Raw genomic sequence first — 19,835 nt, 5'->3', positions numbered from 1 at the left:
CCATTCAAAAAGCCAAATGCCGTGCCTTCCCTTCCGAGCCCTGCCGTGCGCCCAAACAGTGGTTTACCCCCACATATGGGGTATCATCGTACTCAGGACAAACTGGACAACAACATTTGGGATCCAATTTCTCCTATTATCCTTGGGAAAATAAAAAACTCCGGGCTAAAAATCATTTTTGAGGAAAGAAAAATAATTTTTTATTTTCATGGCTCTGCGTTATAATCTTCTGTGAAGCACCTGGGGGTTTTAAGTGCTCACTATGCATCTAGATTAGTTCCTTGGGGGGTCTAGTTTCCAAAATGGGGTCACTTGTAGGGGAGCTCCAATGTTTAGGCACACAGGGGCTCTCCAAACGCGACATGGTGTCCGCTAACGATTGGAGCTAATTTTCCATTCAAAAAGTCAAATGGCGCGCCTTCCCTTCCGAGCCTTGCCGTGCACCCAAACAGTGGTTTACCCCCACATATGAGGTATCGGCGTACTCAGGAGAAATTGCCCAACAAATTTTAGGATCCATTTTATCCTGTTGCCCATGTGAAAATGAAAAAATTGAGGCTAAAAGAAATTTTGTGTGAAAAAAAAAGTACTTTTTCATTTTTACGGATCAATTTGTGAAGCACCTGAGGGTTTAAAATGCTCACTATGCATCTAGATAAGTTCCTTGGGGGGTCTAGTTTCCAAAATGGGGTCACTTGTGGGGAGCTCCAATGTTTAGGCACACGGGGGCTCTCCAAACGCGACATGGTTTCCGCTAAAGATTGGAGACAATTTTTCATTCAAAAAGTCAAATGGCGCTCCTTCCCTTCCGAGCCCTGCCGTGCGCCCAAACAGTGGTTTACCCCCACATATGAGGTATCAGCGTACTCAGGACAAATTGGACAACAACATTCGTGGTCCAGTTTCTCCTTTTACCCTTGGGAAAATAAAAAAATTGTTGCGAAAAGATCATTTTTGTGACTAAAAAGTTAAATGTTCACTTTTCCCCTCCATGTTGCTTCTGCTGCTGTGAAACACCTGAAGGGTTAATAAACTTCTTGAATGTGGTTTTGAGCACCTTGAGGGGTGCAGTTTTTAGAATGGTGTCACTTTTGGGCATTTTCAGCCATATATAACCCTCAAACTGACTTCAAATGTGAGGTGGTCCCTAAAAAAAATGGTTTTGTAAATTTTGTTGTAAAAATGAGAAATCACTGGTCAACTTTTAACCTTTATAACTCCTTAACAAAAAAAAAAAATTTGTTTCCAAAATTGTGGTGATGTAAAGTAGACATGTGGGAAATGTTATTTATTAACTATTTTGTGTCACATAACTCTCTGGTTTAACAGAATAAAAATTCAAAATGTGAAAATTGCCAAATTTTCAAATTTTTCGCCAAATTTCCGTTTTTTTTCACAAATAAACTCAGAAATTATCGACCTAAATTTACCACTAACATGAAGCCCAATATGTCACGAAAAAACAATCTCAGAACCGCGAGGATCCGTTGAAGCGTTCCTGAGTTATTACCTCATAAAAGGGACACTGGTCAGAATTGCAAAAAATGGCAAGGTCATTAAGGCCAAAATAGGCTGGGTCATGAAGGGGTTAAGCTGCATAACTATAGGCCCCAGCGGATCCCTGTAAGCAGCGTTGGCAATCCCTGGCCGATTACCACAGGTGATGTCATGAACATTATGCCAATAGACTTTATTTCCATTACACTTAATCGCCTTTAATTGGATGCCCAAGGCCACGGACCAGGTCACCGCCGCCGTGACCACCCCTTTAACTGTGCCGACCAGGTACAGAGTACCCTACGGACCTGGCAAGTGCTCCACCAATATGAAAGAATACCCAAAAGTGAAAATTCTAAAAACCGCACCCCTCAAGGTGCTCAAAACCGCATTCAAGAGGTATATTAACTCTTCACCTCCTTCACAGGAACTGATGAAATGTGTAAAGAAAAGAAATTAGCATTTTTTGTGAAAAAAGTAAGGGTCTACAGTAAACTACTTACACAAGGGTAACAGGAGAAAAAGGACCCCAAATATTGTGCAATTTCTCCGGCGTATGCCTATATCTCATATGTGGAGGAAAACTACTATTTGGTATACGGCAAGGCTCAGAAGGGAAGGAATGGCGTTTTGGAAAGCAGACTGAGGAACTGTCTGCAGGCATCACATCTGGAGAGCCCCTGATATGCCTAAACACTGGAACCCCCCCACAAGTGACCCCATGTTGTAATTGATGTTTCTTGGTATGTGAATTTAATAAAGTAGTGGCTTACGCAAGTTGTGTAATGTACAACAGGTTGTAATACTTGTGTTGTGCAAATCAGAAATTAATTTACAATTTAGTAGTGCATGGAGGAGTGAAGTTTTCTTTCATACACAGACCAGGTTTGTCGGGGCAGGTGTTGCATTGATAAATGGTGTACTGGCTTATCCCCCCTTCTATAACACACTGTGCCTCTTTTGCAACCTTCCTTTCTTTGTGCTTTAGGGAACTCACCGGGGAAATGTTGACCTGGCACGATAAACACATTCAGGTCCAGAAGTGCTGCGGCCCGCTCCTTCCTGATCTCCATGGATTAGGGCCGTGATCACTGCCTTCTGGAACTAAAGGTACAGACCAGTCGCTACATTGGGCTGTATCCTTACCCTTTCAGAGCAGCTGCCCAATTGGCTTCTTAGGGAGGCCCTCCTGATTTTTGCAGACAGTATCACAGGCTGCGGTAGCTCGCACGGAGAAGGACTTGAGGAGTAGGATGCAGATATAAATGTTATTTCTGCAGAAATGATAACCTTGAGCCAGCAGTGGATGCACCAAATCCCACACAATTTCCCCACTCACTCGCAGGACAGAAGGACATTTAGGGGGTTCAATCCAGGTGTCTCCCTTCATAAAATTTAAACCGGTAGGTGTACGCTGAGGTACTCTCACAGCTTAAAGGGGTTTTCCCACAAACCATAGTGAATTTTAATCAATGGTCTGCCCGTACAGGATGATCGTCTAATCATACATCTCCTGGGCAGGGGAGAAACCAAAGTAGTATGAAAACATTACCATACAGGATCGCAAATTATTCTCTGAAGTAAAAAACTGTTTAAAACAGGTAGGGAAATGCTTTATCTCACAAAAAGAATCAACTGCAATCCCATGCTGTCCTGTCTGTATCCTTCATCCACTGCCCAGGAGCTGTGGTGCTGCATTAAAGATATGACGTATCCATACCTCCAAGGTTGTAAAGGGGTTAAAACCGTGAAAGGCAAACTGGCTTAGCAATAAAAACTATTAGGTAGAGTCTTTCCTGCGGTTTTCAGGCCTTTTTTTTTTTTTTTAACCAGACGTGCTGCAAGTAACTGTTAAAGGGAACCTGTCACCCCCAAAATCGATGGTGAGGTAAGCTCACCGTCATCAGGGGCTTATCTACAGCATTCTGGAATGCTGTAGATAAGCCCCCGATGTTACCTGAAAGAGGAGAAGACGTTAGATTATACTCACCCAGGGGTGGTCCGGGTCCGATGGGCGTCTCAGGTCCGGTGCGGCGCCTCCCATCTTCATTCCATGACGTCCTCTTCTGGACTTCACGCCGCGGCTGCAGCGCAGGCGTACTTTGTCTGCCCTGTTGAGGGCAGAGCAAAGTACTGCAGTGCGCAGGCGCCGGGAAAGGTCAGAGAGCCAGCCCCTGGGTGAGTATAATCTAACGTCTTTTTCTCCTCTTTCAGGCAACATCGGGGGCTTATCTACAGCATTACAGAATGCTGTAGATAAGCCCCTGATGACGGTGTGCTTACCTCACCATCGTTTTTGGGGGTGACAGGTTCCCTTAAGTGCCCCTAGTTTGCATTTTCTTATGAATAGAAGCCATGTATATGGATTCAAGATAAATATACGGTATTCCAAGTCTTGAAAGGGTAAGTCTGCTCATTGAGAGGCAGACATGAATGTCCTCCTTAGATAATGGAGGACTACTTTTCAAATTAGGAAACTGAACTATAAAGTGGCCATCAGCACCTCCTCTTGTGAGAGCAGCAGGAGCTAGAATACCTCGTGCTCATTCTCCGCAGTCTGTACATTACACCACTTGGCAATAGGTTCAGGAACAACCTCCCAGTCATCGCTCGCCTGCTCCAGAATTCGGACAAACGTGGATTTCCCAGCAGCTGCGGAAACAGAAGAAGGTCAAAGCAATGATCTCCAGTGCAATATGGCTGAGGACAGAGACGATAAAGGCTGACACAGCATGGTGGAATAAACTATGGTGAACAACCTGACCAAAACTGTATGCCCATACATAAAGAAAAACACTGTGCCATACAATTCCCTGCACACTTATTACAGGTGTCTGGAAAACAGACTATTTAACCCTTTTCACATTATGAGGCTAGTGTGTACACACCCACACACTGTTAAATTGGCCATTGTCTACGACAGGGGTCTCAAACATGTGGCCGCAGGCACTGCAGACCCCTTGACAATCCCTGCCTGGTCCTTAGATACATTCAATTGGAATGTATTGCCGTGTAGAGACTCTACACAGCAATACCTATGCCAGGCACCGGCCAGAGGCCAGCAGCTCACACAGGCATGCCGGCACAGCAGCATATGTCACTGCCATGCGCCAGCGTGCAGAAGTCAGCTGATGGCCTCTGATGGGCCAGAAGCTTGCATTGCTATTGCTGTGCAGAGAATCTCTGCGCTGCAATACATTTCAACTGAATGTGCGTCCAAGGGCACCCATGCAACTGAAATAAAGTGCTACCGGCAGCGGCTCCTGTGTCGGGCCATGATTATCAAGGGGTCTACAGCGTCTGCGGCCACATGGACGGCAAGGATGCGAGGGAACAGAGGACGGGTGAGAAGAATCTTTTCTTATGTATATGAAGAACGGCACAATAGGGGGTGATACCACAATATGGAGGGCATTACCACAAGATGGAGGGCATTACCACAAGCTGTTTCCTAGAATTACAGTGTACTGCTAATTGTAAGAATATATTACTGGATGTGGCCAGTCTGGGGAAAGAATTGTGAATTAAAAAAAAAAAAAAAAAAAAGTAAAATAAAGCATTAAAAAAGTATTTTGTCAGTAAAAGTGCTATACCCAGCCCAGTTTGAGAGCCTTGGTCTAGGAGGTATACAGGTTAGCTGGCTAGTGAAGGGCAGGGGTCAGCTGGGTTTTACAGCCAGGACTAGTCACTAATAGCAGCAACTCCCATCACCACATACCTAGAAGCTAATTGGGGTAGCCACACACTGGGCTCTGGAGGAAATTGGTATTTGTACAACTCATTGCAGGACTCTTATGCTGCAGGAGATCAAACAATTAGGTCACCTAGAGGGCCACAATAGAAGAAAAGTAATATATTTTTACACGCACACGTTTATAGTGCAGTGTAAAGGAGAAATACAAATGCTCTCTTCTCACAGCCGGACACACGGGGGCGCTGTCGCCATTGTAACCAATAGCAGAAAACCCGCCAGAATTTAACAGCTGCAAAGTTCCAATGAAATCAAAGCGTGAAGTGGCGGGAGCTGCACGTCCTCCACCGGCCGCGTCTGTGCGGACATCCCGCAGATACCGGACTGGACATCAGGCAGTCGGGGTAGAGCCGCAGCTCTCACGTGCACCACAGAGGAGGGCATCACGGCGCATCGCTCACAATATCGTCCGATGTGTGGCTGCACACTTACCGATGTTCCCTTCTATAGAAAGCTTCTTGCTGCGCTTGTGGAAGCTGAGGTCCAGGCTGGGGCTGTAGCACGTCCTCTTCGGTGGAGTGGCCATAGCCAGAGAGAAACTGTGCCCGCTTCACAAATGCAAGTGTGCAGGGGAGGACTAATACGAACAAACTGTGTAAATGGCAGGCTGATGTTTATAAGGTTCAGACGTTCGGCCAATCAGAATAGAGGACACGTCGCTGCAGCCAATGATAGCACGAAGGCCGGGCCACGCCAGCCAATCAATGAAGGAGAGGCCGTCCTAAAAAGCGCGGCATGTTCGAAGAAGCTGGATGTGTGGTGGCGTCCGGTGAGCGCCGATATGAGGCGGCGGAGTCCCCGTGACGTCACCAGCAGGCGGGAAAGCTTTCTTATCTGAGTGGCAGTGAGTGGACGTGACCGGCTGACCCTGCAGGCAGTGTACTAGCTGCTGTCATGTCTGCTGCCGTGCCTCCATGTGGCCGTGGTACTAACTTCCCTAAGTGTACTATGCACACATGGAGAAAAGCACACAGCAGATTATTCTGCACCAAGGATTAAAGTCTAAGATCATGTTCACCCAGTCACTATTAGGCCATGGGCACACGTTGTGGATTTCCTGCGGATCTGCAGTTTCCGCGCGGAAACGCTGCAGATCTGAAAGTGATTTACAGTACAATGGGTATCGTTTCTCCTTATGGAGAGTGACATACCATCTCTGGCTTGTCAAGGTAAGGAGGCTTATTTGCCGTACAATGCTCCTCTGGGAATTTAAATATGCAAATTGCCTCTTCTGCGAAAAAGAGGAATTAACTCTATAGCGCCACCTGTTGGAAGTAGCGATCCTACAAGTCACAATCAACCCTTACGTTCACATTTGCGGTCGTCGCCGCATGCGTCATGCACCCCTATATTTAACATGGGGGCGCATGGATATGCGTTGCACTTGCGTTTTGCGACGCATGCGTCACTGCGGCGCACGCGTCCGGGCGCAGAGGACGCAGCAAGTTGCATTTTTGCTGCGTCCAAAATCAACCAAAAAAAGGACGCATGCGGCGCAAAACGCAGCGTTGTGCATGCGTTTTGCTGCGTTTTTGTTTGCGTTGTGCGTTGCGTCGCCAAAGCTGCGGCGCACAATGCAAATGTGAACGTAGCCTTAACGAGTCGTGCAATATGACTTAGGATAAAAGTCAAATCAGTATCTCAATTCGCAGACACGGTGTTTCGGGCTGTTGGCCCTCGTCAGTGCGAAGCATGAGAACTGATTTGGCTAGGTGAGAAGCTCTGGACTGGGGTCTGCGAATTGAGATACTGATTTGGCTTTTATCCTAAGTCATATTGCACGACTCGTTAGAGGATTGATTGTGACTTGTAGGATCGCTACTTCCAACAGGTGGCGCTATAGAGTTAAGTCCTCTTTTTCTCAGAAGAGGCAATTTGCATATTTCAATTCCCAGAGGAGCATTGTACGGCAAATAAGCCTCCTTACCTTGACAAGCCAGAGATGGTATGTCACTCTCCATAAGGGCTGTCCCACACGTCCAGATAATTCCGGTACTGGAATAAATCGGTACCGGAGTTATCCGTGTCCGTGTGCCTGGGAACTCACGGAGGCCATACGTGCGGCACACGTGTGCCGCCCGTATGGCGAGTGGGTACCACACGGAGCGTGTGGTACCCACTCTGCATGGTGCTGAAGCTGCGATTCATATCCTCTCTGCAGTAGCGTTTGCTGCAGAGAAAATATGAAGAATAGTGTTAAAAATAAAGATTTAGGTGTCCGCCGCCCCCCCACCCCCTGTGCGCCCCCCCGCTGGTCAGAAAATACTTACCCGGGTCCCCCGTCGGCTGTCGCTCCTTCCTGGTCTGGCCGCGACTTCTGCATGCGGTCACGTGGGGCCGATCATTTACAATCATGAATATGTGGCTCCACCTCCCATAGGGGCGGAGCCGACTATTCATGATTGTAAATGATCGGCCCCACGTGACCGCATACAGTAGGAGGCGCGGCCAGACCAGGAAGGAGCGAGGGAGCGGGTAAGTATTTTCTGACCAGCGGGGGGGCGCACAGGGGGTGGGGGGGCGGCGGACACATGGATCTTTATTTTTAACACTATTCTTCATATTTTCTCTATAGCAAACGCTGCTACAGGGAAGATATGAATACCGGCTTCAGCACCATGTGGGGGGGACAGCGCTTACTGTAGCGCTGTCTCCGGCACGCCACACGGACCCCAGACGGAGAATGTCCGTGTGAGGTCCGTGTTTTACGCGGACCCATTGACTCTATTGGGTCCGTGTAATACGTGCGCTCCCACGAACACTGACATGTCTCCGTGTTTGGCACACGGAGACACGGTCCGCAAAAAATCAATGACATCTGAACAGATGCATTGATTTTTATGGGTCTACGTGTGTCAGTGTCTCCGGTACGTGAGGAAACTGTCACCTCACGTACCGGAGCCACTGACGTGTGAAACCGGCCTAAGGAGAAACGATACCCCTTAGACCCCAGCCCAGAGCCTCTCACCTAGCCAAATCAGTTCTCATGCTTCGCACTGACGAGGGCCAACAGCCCGAAACACCGTGTCTGCGAATTGAGATACTGATTTGGCTTTTATCCTAAGTCATATTGCACGACTCTTTAAAGGGTTGATTGTGACTTGTAGGATCGCTACTTCCAACAGGTGGCGCTATAGAGTTAAGTCCTCTTTTTCTCAGAAGAGGCAATTTCCATATTACAGTACAATGTAAATCAATGGAAAAAAATGCTATGCTAACGGCACTGAAAACGCTGCCGCTTAAAAGAAGGAGCATGTCATTTATTTGTGCGGATCTGCAGCGTTTCTGCACCCATTGACTTGCACTGAGTCGGGCACATCCGCAGCAAAACCGCAGATCTAAAAAAAACCTGCGGTTTTGCTGCGAGAAACGCTGCAGATCGGGAGGGGGGAAGAGTGTGGGTAGCGTGTAGGAGGAGACTGTGTGTGTGGGCGGGGACTGTGTGCGGGTGTTTGTGTATGCGGGGCTGTCGGGAGTCCTTGGGGGTGTGTGCCCGCGCAGGCATCGTCCGATGGGACTACAGTGGCAGTGATTGACACATTAGCCAATGATGGGACAGTAGTAGTCCCATCATCCGGCTAATGTGTTGAATGTAAAAAAAAACAAAAAACCACGAACATACAACATATGACTAAATACAACATATGACAGAACATACAACATATGACAGTACATACAACATATGACAACATATGACAGTACATATAACATACATACATATAGACATACAATACATACATACAGTACATTCATACATTACATGCAATAAATATATACAGACATAGAGTACATACTCACCATCACTTGTCACTTTGTTCCCCGAAGCCAGTGTCACCTGTAAAAAATATTAAAATAATAAATCAAACACTATACTCCTTGATCCGCAGAAATCCAATTAAAACGAGTGTCCCACGACGATCTCCCGTGGAGAGCAGCAGCATCAGCTGATGTGACCGCTCTCCAGGGGCTCCAGGAATACAATGACGGGAGGGAGGTATCCTTCTGCACTGTATTCATCCGCCACTTTAAAAAATAGTCCCTAGTCTCACTTGTGGCACTACTGTGTGAGAAAGTTCCCACGCAGCAATGGCATAAAGTGAGACCAGTGAACTAAGGTAACCTCAGTGATGCACTGCAGGAGCCATTGTCTCCTGTCACTGTGTCACTGAAGGTCTATAGAGCAGTGACACCACCCGATGTCACTGTTCTATAGGGGAGATTGTCGTGGGACACTCGTTATTAATTGGACTGCGTCGGACAGGGAGTATATGGTTCATTATTTTAATTTTTTACAGGCGATCGAGTATGGTAAGTATGGTTAAATTAAGAATAATAAAATACTTTTTTCTGGCTGTGTCTTTATTTTTTTTTAACTCTTTCACTACTCTAGGATTAATAATGGATAGGCGTCTTATTGACGCCTCTTGATTATTAACCCGGCTTAATGTCACCTTACAATAGCAAGGTGACATTAACCCCTTATTACCCCATATCCCACCACTACAGGGGAGTGGGAAGAGAGGGGCTAAGTGCCGGAATTGACGCATCTTACAGATGCGCCATTTCTGGGGAGGCTGGTATTTGTAGCCGGGGGGGGGGGGGGCAATATCCATGGCCCCTCTCTAGGCTATGAATATCAGCCCTCAGCTGTCTGCATAGCCTTTCTGACTATAAAATATAGGGGGCCCCACGTCATTTTTTGGGGGGATCCTCCTTTTTTAATAGCCAGTAAAGGCTAAGCAGACAGCTGTGGGCTGATATTCATAGCCTGGAAAGGGGTCATGGCTAATACCCCCTTCCCAGGCTACAAATATTCGCCGTCGGCTTTCCCCCTCTGGTGCAGAAAATTGTGCGGGAGCCCACGCCATTTTTTTTCCCGTATTTTTCTTTATGTTCATTAATCAGCATCGGCCTATCTATGGATATAGCTAGCTGGCTACTTTCACACATTAGGTTTTTGCCGTCAGGCACAATCCGGCCAGTTTTGAAAAAAACGGATCCGTTTTTTTTCTGATGGATCTGTTTTTTTCTCATAGAGTTGTATTAGCACAGGATTGGGCCTGATGGCCACACGTTTCATCCGTTTTTTGCCGGATCCGTCAAAAATGCAGTTTCTGCCGGACGGAGAAAACATACAGAGGAACGGTTTTTCTGTCCGGCGAAAAAACGCACAGCAACGGATCCGGAGAAAAACGTATGAAACTGAGATGTGAAATGATGAATCCGGCCTCCAAATCCATTTTGTCATGCATGTTTCCATTCAAATCATGCACATTTTCCGTTCGCTCTCTTTGTAAAAAAAAAACAAAAACGGATCAGTTGCATCAGTTTTTCACTGTTTGCAATGGATCCGTTTTTTCATAGCCTGGAAAGGGTCCGTGGGTATTACCCCCTTCAAAGGCTACAAATATTGGCCGTCGACTTTCCCCCTCTGGTGCATAAAATTGTGCGGGAGCCCACGCCATTTTTTTCCCGTCTTTTTCTTTATGTTCATTAATCAGCATCGACCTATCTATGGATATATCTAGCTGGCTACTTTCACACATCAGGTTTTTGCCGTCAGGCACAATCCGGCCAGTTTTGAAAAAAACGGATCCGTTTTTTTTCTGCTGGATCTGTTCTTTTCTCATAGAGTTGTATTAGCGCAGGATTGGGCCTGATGGCCACAACGTTTCATCCGTTTTTTGCCGGATCCGTCAAAAAAGCTGTTTCCGCCGGACGGAGAAAACGTACAGAGGAACGGTTTTTCTGTCCGGCGAAAAAACGCACAGCGACGGATCCGGAGAAAAACGTATGAAACTGAGATGTGAAATGATGAATCCGGCCTCCAAATCCATTTTGTCATGCATGTTTCCATTCAAATCATGCACATTTTCCGTTCGCTCTCTTTTAAATAAAAAAAAAAACAGATCAGTTGCATCAGTTTTTCACTATTTGCAATGGATCCGTTTTTTCAAAAATTCGCCGGATCCTGCCTGACGGAAAAAAAAAAGATATGTGAGAGTAGCCTAACTATCCATATCTCTATCTACATCTATCCATCTCATGCCTTCTATCTATCTATCTATCTAGGTAAAAAAGAAAAGGAACAGCACACTTTCTACATATCTTCGGGTGCAGGCCCCCAGGATAATAGTCCATATATCCAAGCTGGTCAATATACAGAAAAAACGAGGCAGCACTCCATCTTTGCAATGTTAGACGTGCAGGATTTTAATCAACCCACTGGTTTGGGCGACGTTTCGGCTCAGACTTGAAAACCCCATCTATTGTTGAAATTAAACGGAAATATGAAAATGACTCTAAACGTCTAGTTAGTTCACAGTTACATCTATCAACACTGGGACAATATTATAAGGAACGAAAAATTCCCAGGGGATTAAGGTCAAACATTAGACCAAATTTGTTTATGGGGAATTCCACTTTTTGTACCCGGTTTACAATGATCTCTAATAAATACGCTATGGACATAATGTTGCTAAATATAGAATTTTTACAAATGGAAGTAAAAAAGATGCAATTGAGTGTTGGAGAAATGGAAAAGAAATTGCAAGAAGTGTTGAACAAGGAAGATTGGATTGCTTTTAAAGAAAAAATAGAAAGAGATTTATGTAAATTTAGAGGTGATTTGGAAGAAACAAAACGAAAAAAATGTAGTAGGGACGCGGGTGATTATGAAACCGGACATGTCTACACTTGGCAAAATGATAGTGCTAGGATACCGTGGAAGAAGAGAGGTCAATTGGAATCCAGGAAAACAGATGAATATAATCAAACTGAGTGTGTGATTAATGAATTTATTCCCTCTAGACCCAATAGGTGGAATGGAAGCCGGAAAAGACGAGGAGGCAAACGCCACCATCGGAGGCAAAAAGAAACCAGAAAAAATCAAGCCACAAGCCCAAAGACAACCGAACCTCAGGAGGCGGGAACAGAACTTGTAGTGAACATTTCAACAAAGGTACTCACTAATATGCAGGTGTCTGTACTAAGTAAGGGACTTTCATTTAGTCCATGTTCACATATGGACTGGTTCAATTTACAAGTGGACTTGGCACGTTTTTTCAGGGCAGTAAGACTGAAAGAATGGTTTCATAACAAGGATAGTATTACAAATGTGAAAAGTAGTGAATTTGATCTAAGGATGGTTGAATTGCGTAATAAAAGTAACTTTATGCCCCCTACTAGTTCAGCTGTCATAGACGCTTTTGAGGAGGTGGTTATGATGGAGATAGAAGAATTGAGAGATAATATGCAGAAAGAATTTCAACACCCGAATATATTGAGAGATGAGGTCTTGGCATTGCAGGAACTTGTCCATGATGGCGACGTCATCATCAAACCCGCAGACAAAGGGGGTGCCGTCGTCGTCATGGACAAGTGTATGTATATAAATGAAATTAATAGACAACTGCAGGATGAAGAAGTCTATGGTAGGATGGATGGAGACCCCAGGTTTCGCATTGAGAAGGAAATTAGGATGTGCCTGAAGGAAGCTGTGGATTCAAAAGTAATTGATCAAGATTTATTTGATTATCTACAGGTGGAGGCTCCCACAACCCCGGTGCTATATACTATCCCCAAAATCCACAAGAGTTTGATAAATCCACCGGGACGCCCAATAATCTCCGGGGTTAACTCAATATTTAGTAAGATGGGTATATTTTTGGACAGAATTTTTAACCCTTTAGTTAAAAGTGGAAAATCATATATTAGGGATACAACGGACTTTTTTAAAAAAATTGGAAGGAATACAGTTGACGGATGAGATTATTTTAGCGTCTTTTGACGTGGTATCCCTATATACGTCTATTGATCACGAAAGGGGGTTACGGGCGGTGGATAAAAAATTGGATTCGGCAAAATTTACAGTGGAAGGTAGAACCTTTTTATTAAGACTGTTAGAAATAATACTGAAACGCAACTATTTTCTTTTTGGGGATACGTTTTATGCACAAAAGCGAGGAACTGCAATGGGGCCAATATGGCCCCCGCATATGCAAATTTGGTAATGGAGGTGCTGGAGGAAGACTTCGTCTATGTGTCCCACCACTTCCGACAAGTTTTGGTGTGGTGGAGATACATAGACGACGTCTTCCTCCTGTGGACAGGTACACAAAGGGCACTAGATGATTTCCACTGTTTTCTCAATACAATTGACGAGACTATTAAATTCACTTTGGTATCATCTAGACTGGAAATTCAGTTTTTAGATGTATTGGTTACACAAAAGGAGGGGGGGCTAAATACAACGCTTTTTGTAAAGAAAACAGATAGGAATAACTTATTGACATATGATAGCCAGCATCCACGTAGTATGTTAAAATCGATCCCGCTTAGTCAATTATTGAGAGTACGACGAATTGTTAAAGAAGAAGAAGAGGTTGATATTGTGCTTGACAGACTAACTGATAAATTTCTGAGAAGGGGGTATCCGAAGAGTTTATTAGAGAAAACAAAACAAAGGGTGCTTCAACAGGATAGAGAGGGTTTGATCAATAAACCACCCAGTGTAAAGAGAAGAAGGCAGTTGGATCGGATTCCACTGGTTACGACCTATGTGGAAGAAAGCAAAGAAGTAGCCAAAATAGTTAGGAAACATTGGGGGATGTTGGGTAGGTGTCTCCCTGATATTAAGGAGTTTAAGATGCCGCCCATTTGTTCCTATAAGAAGAGTAAAAATATTGGTAACTATCTGGTTAAATCAGATATAGGAACAATGAAGAAAAGTTTTCAGTCGACATTAACAGGCCTAAGTAAAAAAGGATGCTTTCCGTGTCTGAATTGCGTGAACTGTACACACATGGTGAAGGGCTGTACATTTCAGCATCCCCGGACAGGGAAGACATATAGGATTAATGAATATCTGACATGTAGCTCCGAATTTGTCATATATCTCCTAATGTGCCCGTGCAATTTGTGGTATATTGGTGAGACTACATGCGAGTTCAAGGTAAGAATGAACCAGCACCGGTATACAATAAGAAAGAAACGAATGGATCTTCCGGTCCCGAAACATTTTGTGGAACTAAATCATTCCGAGAGGGATTTAAAGTGCAAAATAATTGATATAGTCCCGGTACAAAGGAGAGGGGGTGACAGGGAAGGGATCCTTAAAAAGAAAGAACTAAAATGGATCTATGAACTGGATACCCTCAAGCCCAAAGGCCTAAATGTAGATTTTAAAATTCATACAGTCATGTAATTTATTTCATATGGTTTGTTAAGTATATGTTTTTTATCCTTGAAGTATTTTTGAGGGTACATGGTTATTTGAAAAATTCATTCCCTGATTTTAATATCTTTTATGGTTCTCCATTTTTTAGGTTCGTCTACTCTGTGTTGAGGAACATGGTCGCATGAGGACGGAAGGCCTAGATTTGAAATTAATCCAGAAAATATTACACATATTTGATAGATTCATATAAAAAATTCTTATAAAAAATTCTTTAAAAATATTTTGAAGTGGTGGATTGCAGACATAATTGATTTATTTATGTGAAATAAAATGTCAATTTCAAAGGAATTTTTTCTTTCTTTTGTTGTATGATTATACTGGGGCATAAAATATATACAAATATTTATAAACATTAGTGGAGAGGGTTATGTTACCTTACGGTTGTCCAGTTTGGGGCGGTTGGCTCGGAGGGGCTGGCTGTGACATCTGGAGGCTGTGTGGCGCCCGGGGGCAGCCTTTATAAAGGTGTCGTCCGGGTAGTCAGGGTAAAGAACCCCAGTTCAAGGATAATAAAACAAAGATATCTTTAAAATATGCCCTGGTATCTAATTAATATGCAATTTTCACTGTATATTGTGCAGGTGACCTAGTGGATTACGGAGTAAGTTGATCCGCAAAATTGTTTAAAAGTTCTAAAATAGAAATTTATAGTGTGCCACAAATGAGTAGATATACTTGGAGGCTCATGCGCAATAGTGGCGCTATGATACGGCGTTATTAGGCGCCCTAGCACAAACGTATCCTAATATCTTTAACTCAGTTTATCGGCAATCCTCTACATTCAATGTGCGCCTTGACATGCGCAGTAAACTATGCTTGTGACGCGCTGGGACATGCGCAGTAGGTATTGGCAGACGCTGAGTACGGTGAATGGCGTCCTACATGCGGCACATGGGCTCCTCATTACCACAGTATGTATTCATGAAATATTATGTTACATTAGTTAGTTACATTCTAAGAAATGAACCTAATGTGGAGATGATTTTAATGAAATATAGTATATACAAGCACAGAGCACTTTATATATACAAGCACTTTATATTGATCTATGATCATGAATGAATTTGCACATATATTTCCACATATAATTGTATCTGTATAATATATGAGGTATTCACTGTATGATATATTTATTCACTTTGGCTGAAATTATTGTTGAGAGTACTATAAATTGACATCTGTTTGTTACACCCATTGCTTGAGAAAGGCTCAGTCTGAGCCGAAACGTCGCCCAAACCAGTGGGTTGATTAAAATCCTGCACGTCTAACATTGCAAAGATGGAGTGCTGCCTCGTTTTTTCTGTATATCTATCTATCTATCTATCTATCTATCTATCTATCTATCTATCTATCTCAGGCCGGCGTCACACTTGGCGTAGGAAAATATGGTTCGTTTTTTACGGGCGCAATACACAGAAATGTTCCCAAAACAGTGTTCTGTATGTAATTCGTTGGCAAGACTTTAATTGGTGGATTTTTTGCGCAATACGCTGACAAAAGCAGCATGCTGCGATTTTCTACGTCCGTAAAATGCGGCTGAGAAATATACGGCAGATAAGAGCTGCCCCATGGAGAAACATTGGTCCGTGTGCAATGCGGTTTTTGCGCCTCTTAAACGTCCGTAAAACTCTCTAGTGTGACGCCAGCCTCATTCCTTCTATCTATCTATCTCATTCCTTCTATCTGTCTGTCTTTCTGTCTGTCTATCTATCTGTGTGTAATGGAGTGTGGGTTGAACAAATGTAAAAGAGGAGGTTGGACAAGAAATGACATCACAAATCTTTTTTTTTTGTTCAATGATAGATCATTATTTAGCTTTCAAAAACACATACAAATCCTCATAGAAAAAACGCAGCAAAAACGCACCTGCATTTTCTGGCAAGAGAGGGAAGAATCTGCACAGGAAATTCCACAGGCAAATCTGCAACGTGTGCACATACCCTTATACCTCAATATCTGTAAGCCAAAACCAGGAGTGAGCGATAAACACAAAAGTGGTGATGCGTTCCTTATACTTTTCCTCTGATTGTTCCTCTCCTGATTTTGGCTCACAAACAGGTACAGATAAGAGTAGCCAGGACCCCGGGCAGGTTAGAAGGTGTGGGCAAACGACAGAGATTAGTGGCACGCTGCGCAAATTTTTCCCTTATGTACAACACTATACATAACATGGTATTATACAAAATAGAGCAGGGTGGGAGATTAATTTTCCCAAGGGTCCACATGACAGACCATGACTGTGGAGCCACACCAATATGCTGAAATTAATTTTGCTCAAGATTACATATATATCATATATATATTTTTTATATTAATAGTATGACTTAATACTGAGAATTAAGTATGCTGACATACCCCTATATACAGTATTAGCCTCCACATAGCCCCCTAAATCAACCAAAGCGATCAACCTATCGGGCCCTTGTACCAAAATTCTGTCTTTACTTAGTTTAAAATTCCATATACCTCAGTCACGTTTCTATGGACTATCATATACAGGGTGGGCCATTTATATGGATACACTTAAATAAAATGGGAATGGTTGGTGATATCAACTTGCTGTTTGTGGCACATTAGTATATGGGAGGGGGGTAACTTCAAGATGGGTGGTGACCATGGTGGCCATTTTGAAGTTGGCCATTTTGGATCCAACTTTATTTTTTTCAATGGGAAGAGGGTCATGTGACACCTCAAACTTATTGAGAATTTCACAAGAAAAACAATGGTGTGATTGGTTTTAACGTAACTTTATTATTTCATGAGTTATTTACAAGTTTATGACCACTTATAAAATGTGTTCAAAGTGCTGCCCATTGCTTTGGATTGTCAATGCAACCCTCTTCTCCCACTCTTGACACACTGATAGCAACACCGCAGAAGAAATGCTAGCACAGGCTTCCAGTATCCGTTGTTTCAGATGCTGCACATCTCATATCTTCACAGCATAGACAATTGCCTTCAGATGACCCCAAAGATAAAAGTCTAATGGGGTTAGATCGGGAGACCTTGGTGACCATTCAACTGGCCCACGACGACCAATCCACTTTCCAGGAAACTGTTCATGTAGGAATGTTCGTACCTGACACCCATAATGTGGTGGTTATCTCAGGACCTAAGATAACGTCGCAGTCGCGTGACTGCGACGTCATTTCCGGCCTTCGCGCAATGCATCCTTGGGAACGGAGGCCACCTCTTGCACCGCTGAGAGCCGGGGGCCGTCGGAGAGTAAAAATATCCATATTTTTTATTTTTATTCTTTTTTTTTTACATGAATATGGATCCCAGGGCCTGAAGGAGAGTCTCCTTCAAAACTACTTTTAAATCATGTGTGTGTGTGTTTTTTAACCCTTTCCAACAATTGGATTAATAATGGATAGGTGTCATAATTGACGCCTCTCCATTATTAATCTGGCTTAATGTCACCTTCCAATAGCAAGGTGGCATTAACCCTTCATTACCCCATATCCCACAGCTACAGGGAGTGGGAAGAGAGTGGCCAAGTGCCAGAATAGGCGCATCTTCCAGATGTGCCTTTTCTGGGGTGGCTGGGGGCAGATGTTTTTAGCCACGGGGGGCCAATAACCATGGACCCTCTCCTGGCTATTAATATCTGCCCTCAGTCACTGGCTTTACCATTCTGGCGGAGAAAATTGCGCGGGAGCCCACGTCAATTTTTTCCGCCATTTAACCCTTTATTTCAGCAGCTACAGCGCTGAAATTTTGCACATACACACTACTAACATTAGTAGTGTGGAATATGCAAAAAAAAGCGGGATATGAGATGGTTTACTGTATGTAAACCATGTCTCATATCCTGTCGGGTTTGTGCAGGAGAAATGAAAAGCCGGCAATTGAATTACCGGCTGTTCACAGATATCGCGCTGAATGAAATCTAAATACAGAATATATATATATGTGTCTCAATGACATATATATATATATATATATATATATATATATATATATATATATATATATATATATATACTGTATATATGTTTTCCCGAACATTTGAGCACATAAATCCATTAGATGTCGGTTTTGCAAGCCTGCGCGAAAATCTCGCAGTACGGATGCCATACGGATTACATACGGAGGATGCCATGCGCAAAATACGCTGACACACCCTGACTACGGATCAATATTTTGGGAACATTTCTCCGTATTACGGCCGTAGTACGGACGTATAATACGTGGCGTATTGTCTTAGGGTATGTCTCCACGTTCAGGATTGCATCAGTCTTTGGTCAGGATTTTATGCAAGTAAAATCCTGACCAAAACTGCACCTGAGGTCACTGGCAGGTCACCTGTGGTGTACCTGCGTGTTTTGCTCATAGTAGCAACATGCAGCGTTTTGAAAAAACGCACAACGCATGCGTTTTCGCGGCAAAAAAGCAGGCGTTTTTAAACGCATAGTGGAGTCTGGATTTCATAAAATCCCATCCACTATGCTGTAACATCTGGACGCTGCGTTTTTGACGCAGCAGAAAAACGCAGCGTCAAAAACGCAGCGTTTCCTGAACGTGGAAACATACCCTTACGCCAAGTGTGACGCCGGCCTTATACGTTCATTTGAACCCACAGGAGACTGAGATTTTCCCTATATACTGCACTACTGGAGTATACAGCATAAGTGATCACTGCAGGTTCAAATGCCATTAAAAATGCAGGAAAAAATAAACATATTTGGCATCGCCGTGTCCGTAAAAGTCTGATCTATTAAAGTATGAAACTAATTAACCTGATTAGTAAATACTGTAAAGAGAAAAACAAAAATCAAAACACCAGAATTGTGTTTGGTTGGTCACTTTACCTCCCTACAACAAAAGGTTACGGGTCTGAGAAAATGACGACACAAAGCAAAAAAACTTTATTTTTACAATATTCTGAATTTTTTTCACCACTTAATTATGAAAAGAAATAAGCTGTGGCACGTTTGGTATCGCCATAATTGGACGGACACGAACAATCATGTTTCCAAGTCAATTCCACAACAAAATTGACAGCGTAAAAACAAACCCCCAAAAATAACGATGGAAACACATTTTGTCACTGTTTCATCACACTTGGAATTCTGTGACCGTGTTGTAGTACATTATACGGTCATGTACAGGATGGCAATCAAAACTACAACTCGGCCCACAAAAATGAGGCTGCACAAATCATCTAGGTCCACGGAAAAATATGTAAAATAAAAAAATGCTAGCTCCATAAAGTGTTAAAGGCTGATGGTAATGGGTCCATGATTTATCTGCAAAAATAACAATAGGAAACGCAGAAAAAAAACCAGATGTGTGAATTTGGCTGTACAGGTGCAGAATTCGGCCCAGAACTCACTATGCCAAACC

General features: G+C 43.5%; 1 protein-coding gene across 1 annotated transcript in view; it reads right to left on the bottom strand.

Moving 5' to 3' along the window:
• Positions 1-6,001, bottom strand: part of LOC143767192 (deoxycytidine kinase 2) — a 29,571-nt gene extending 23,570 nt beyond the window's left edge. The window contains exons 1-2 of the mRNA XM_077255312.1: positions 5,681-6,001; positions 4,034-4,149 (exon numbers count right to left, since the gene is read on the bottom strand). Of these exons, the coding sequence (XP_077111427.1) occupies positions 4,034-4,149; positions 5,681-5,774 (210 nt within the window). The 5' untranslated portion in view covers positions 5,775-6,001. The remainder of the gene's footprint in view (positions 1-4,033; positions 4,150-5,680) is intronic.
• Between the last annotated feature and the right edge of the window lie 13,834 nt (positions 6,002-19,835).

The sequence above is a fragment of the Ranitomeya variabilis genome, chromosome 4, assembly GCF_051348905.1.
Source record: "Ranitomeya variabilis isolate aRanVar5 chromosome 4, aRanVar5.hap1, whole genome shotgun sequence".
NCBI lineage: Eukaryota > Metazoa > Chordata > Amphibia > Anura > Dendrobatidae > Ranitomeya > Ranitomeya variabilis.
The sequence above is the reverse complement of the archived record's forward strand: the minus strand, read 5'-3'. Positions and strand labels throughout refer to the sequence as shown.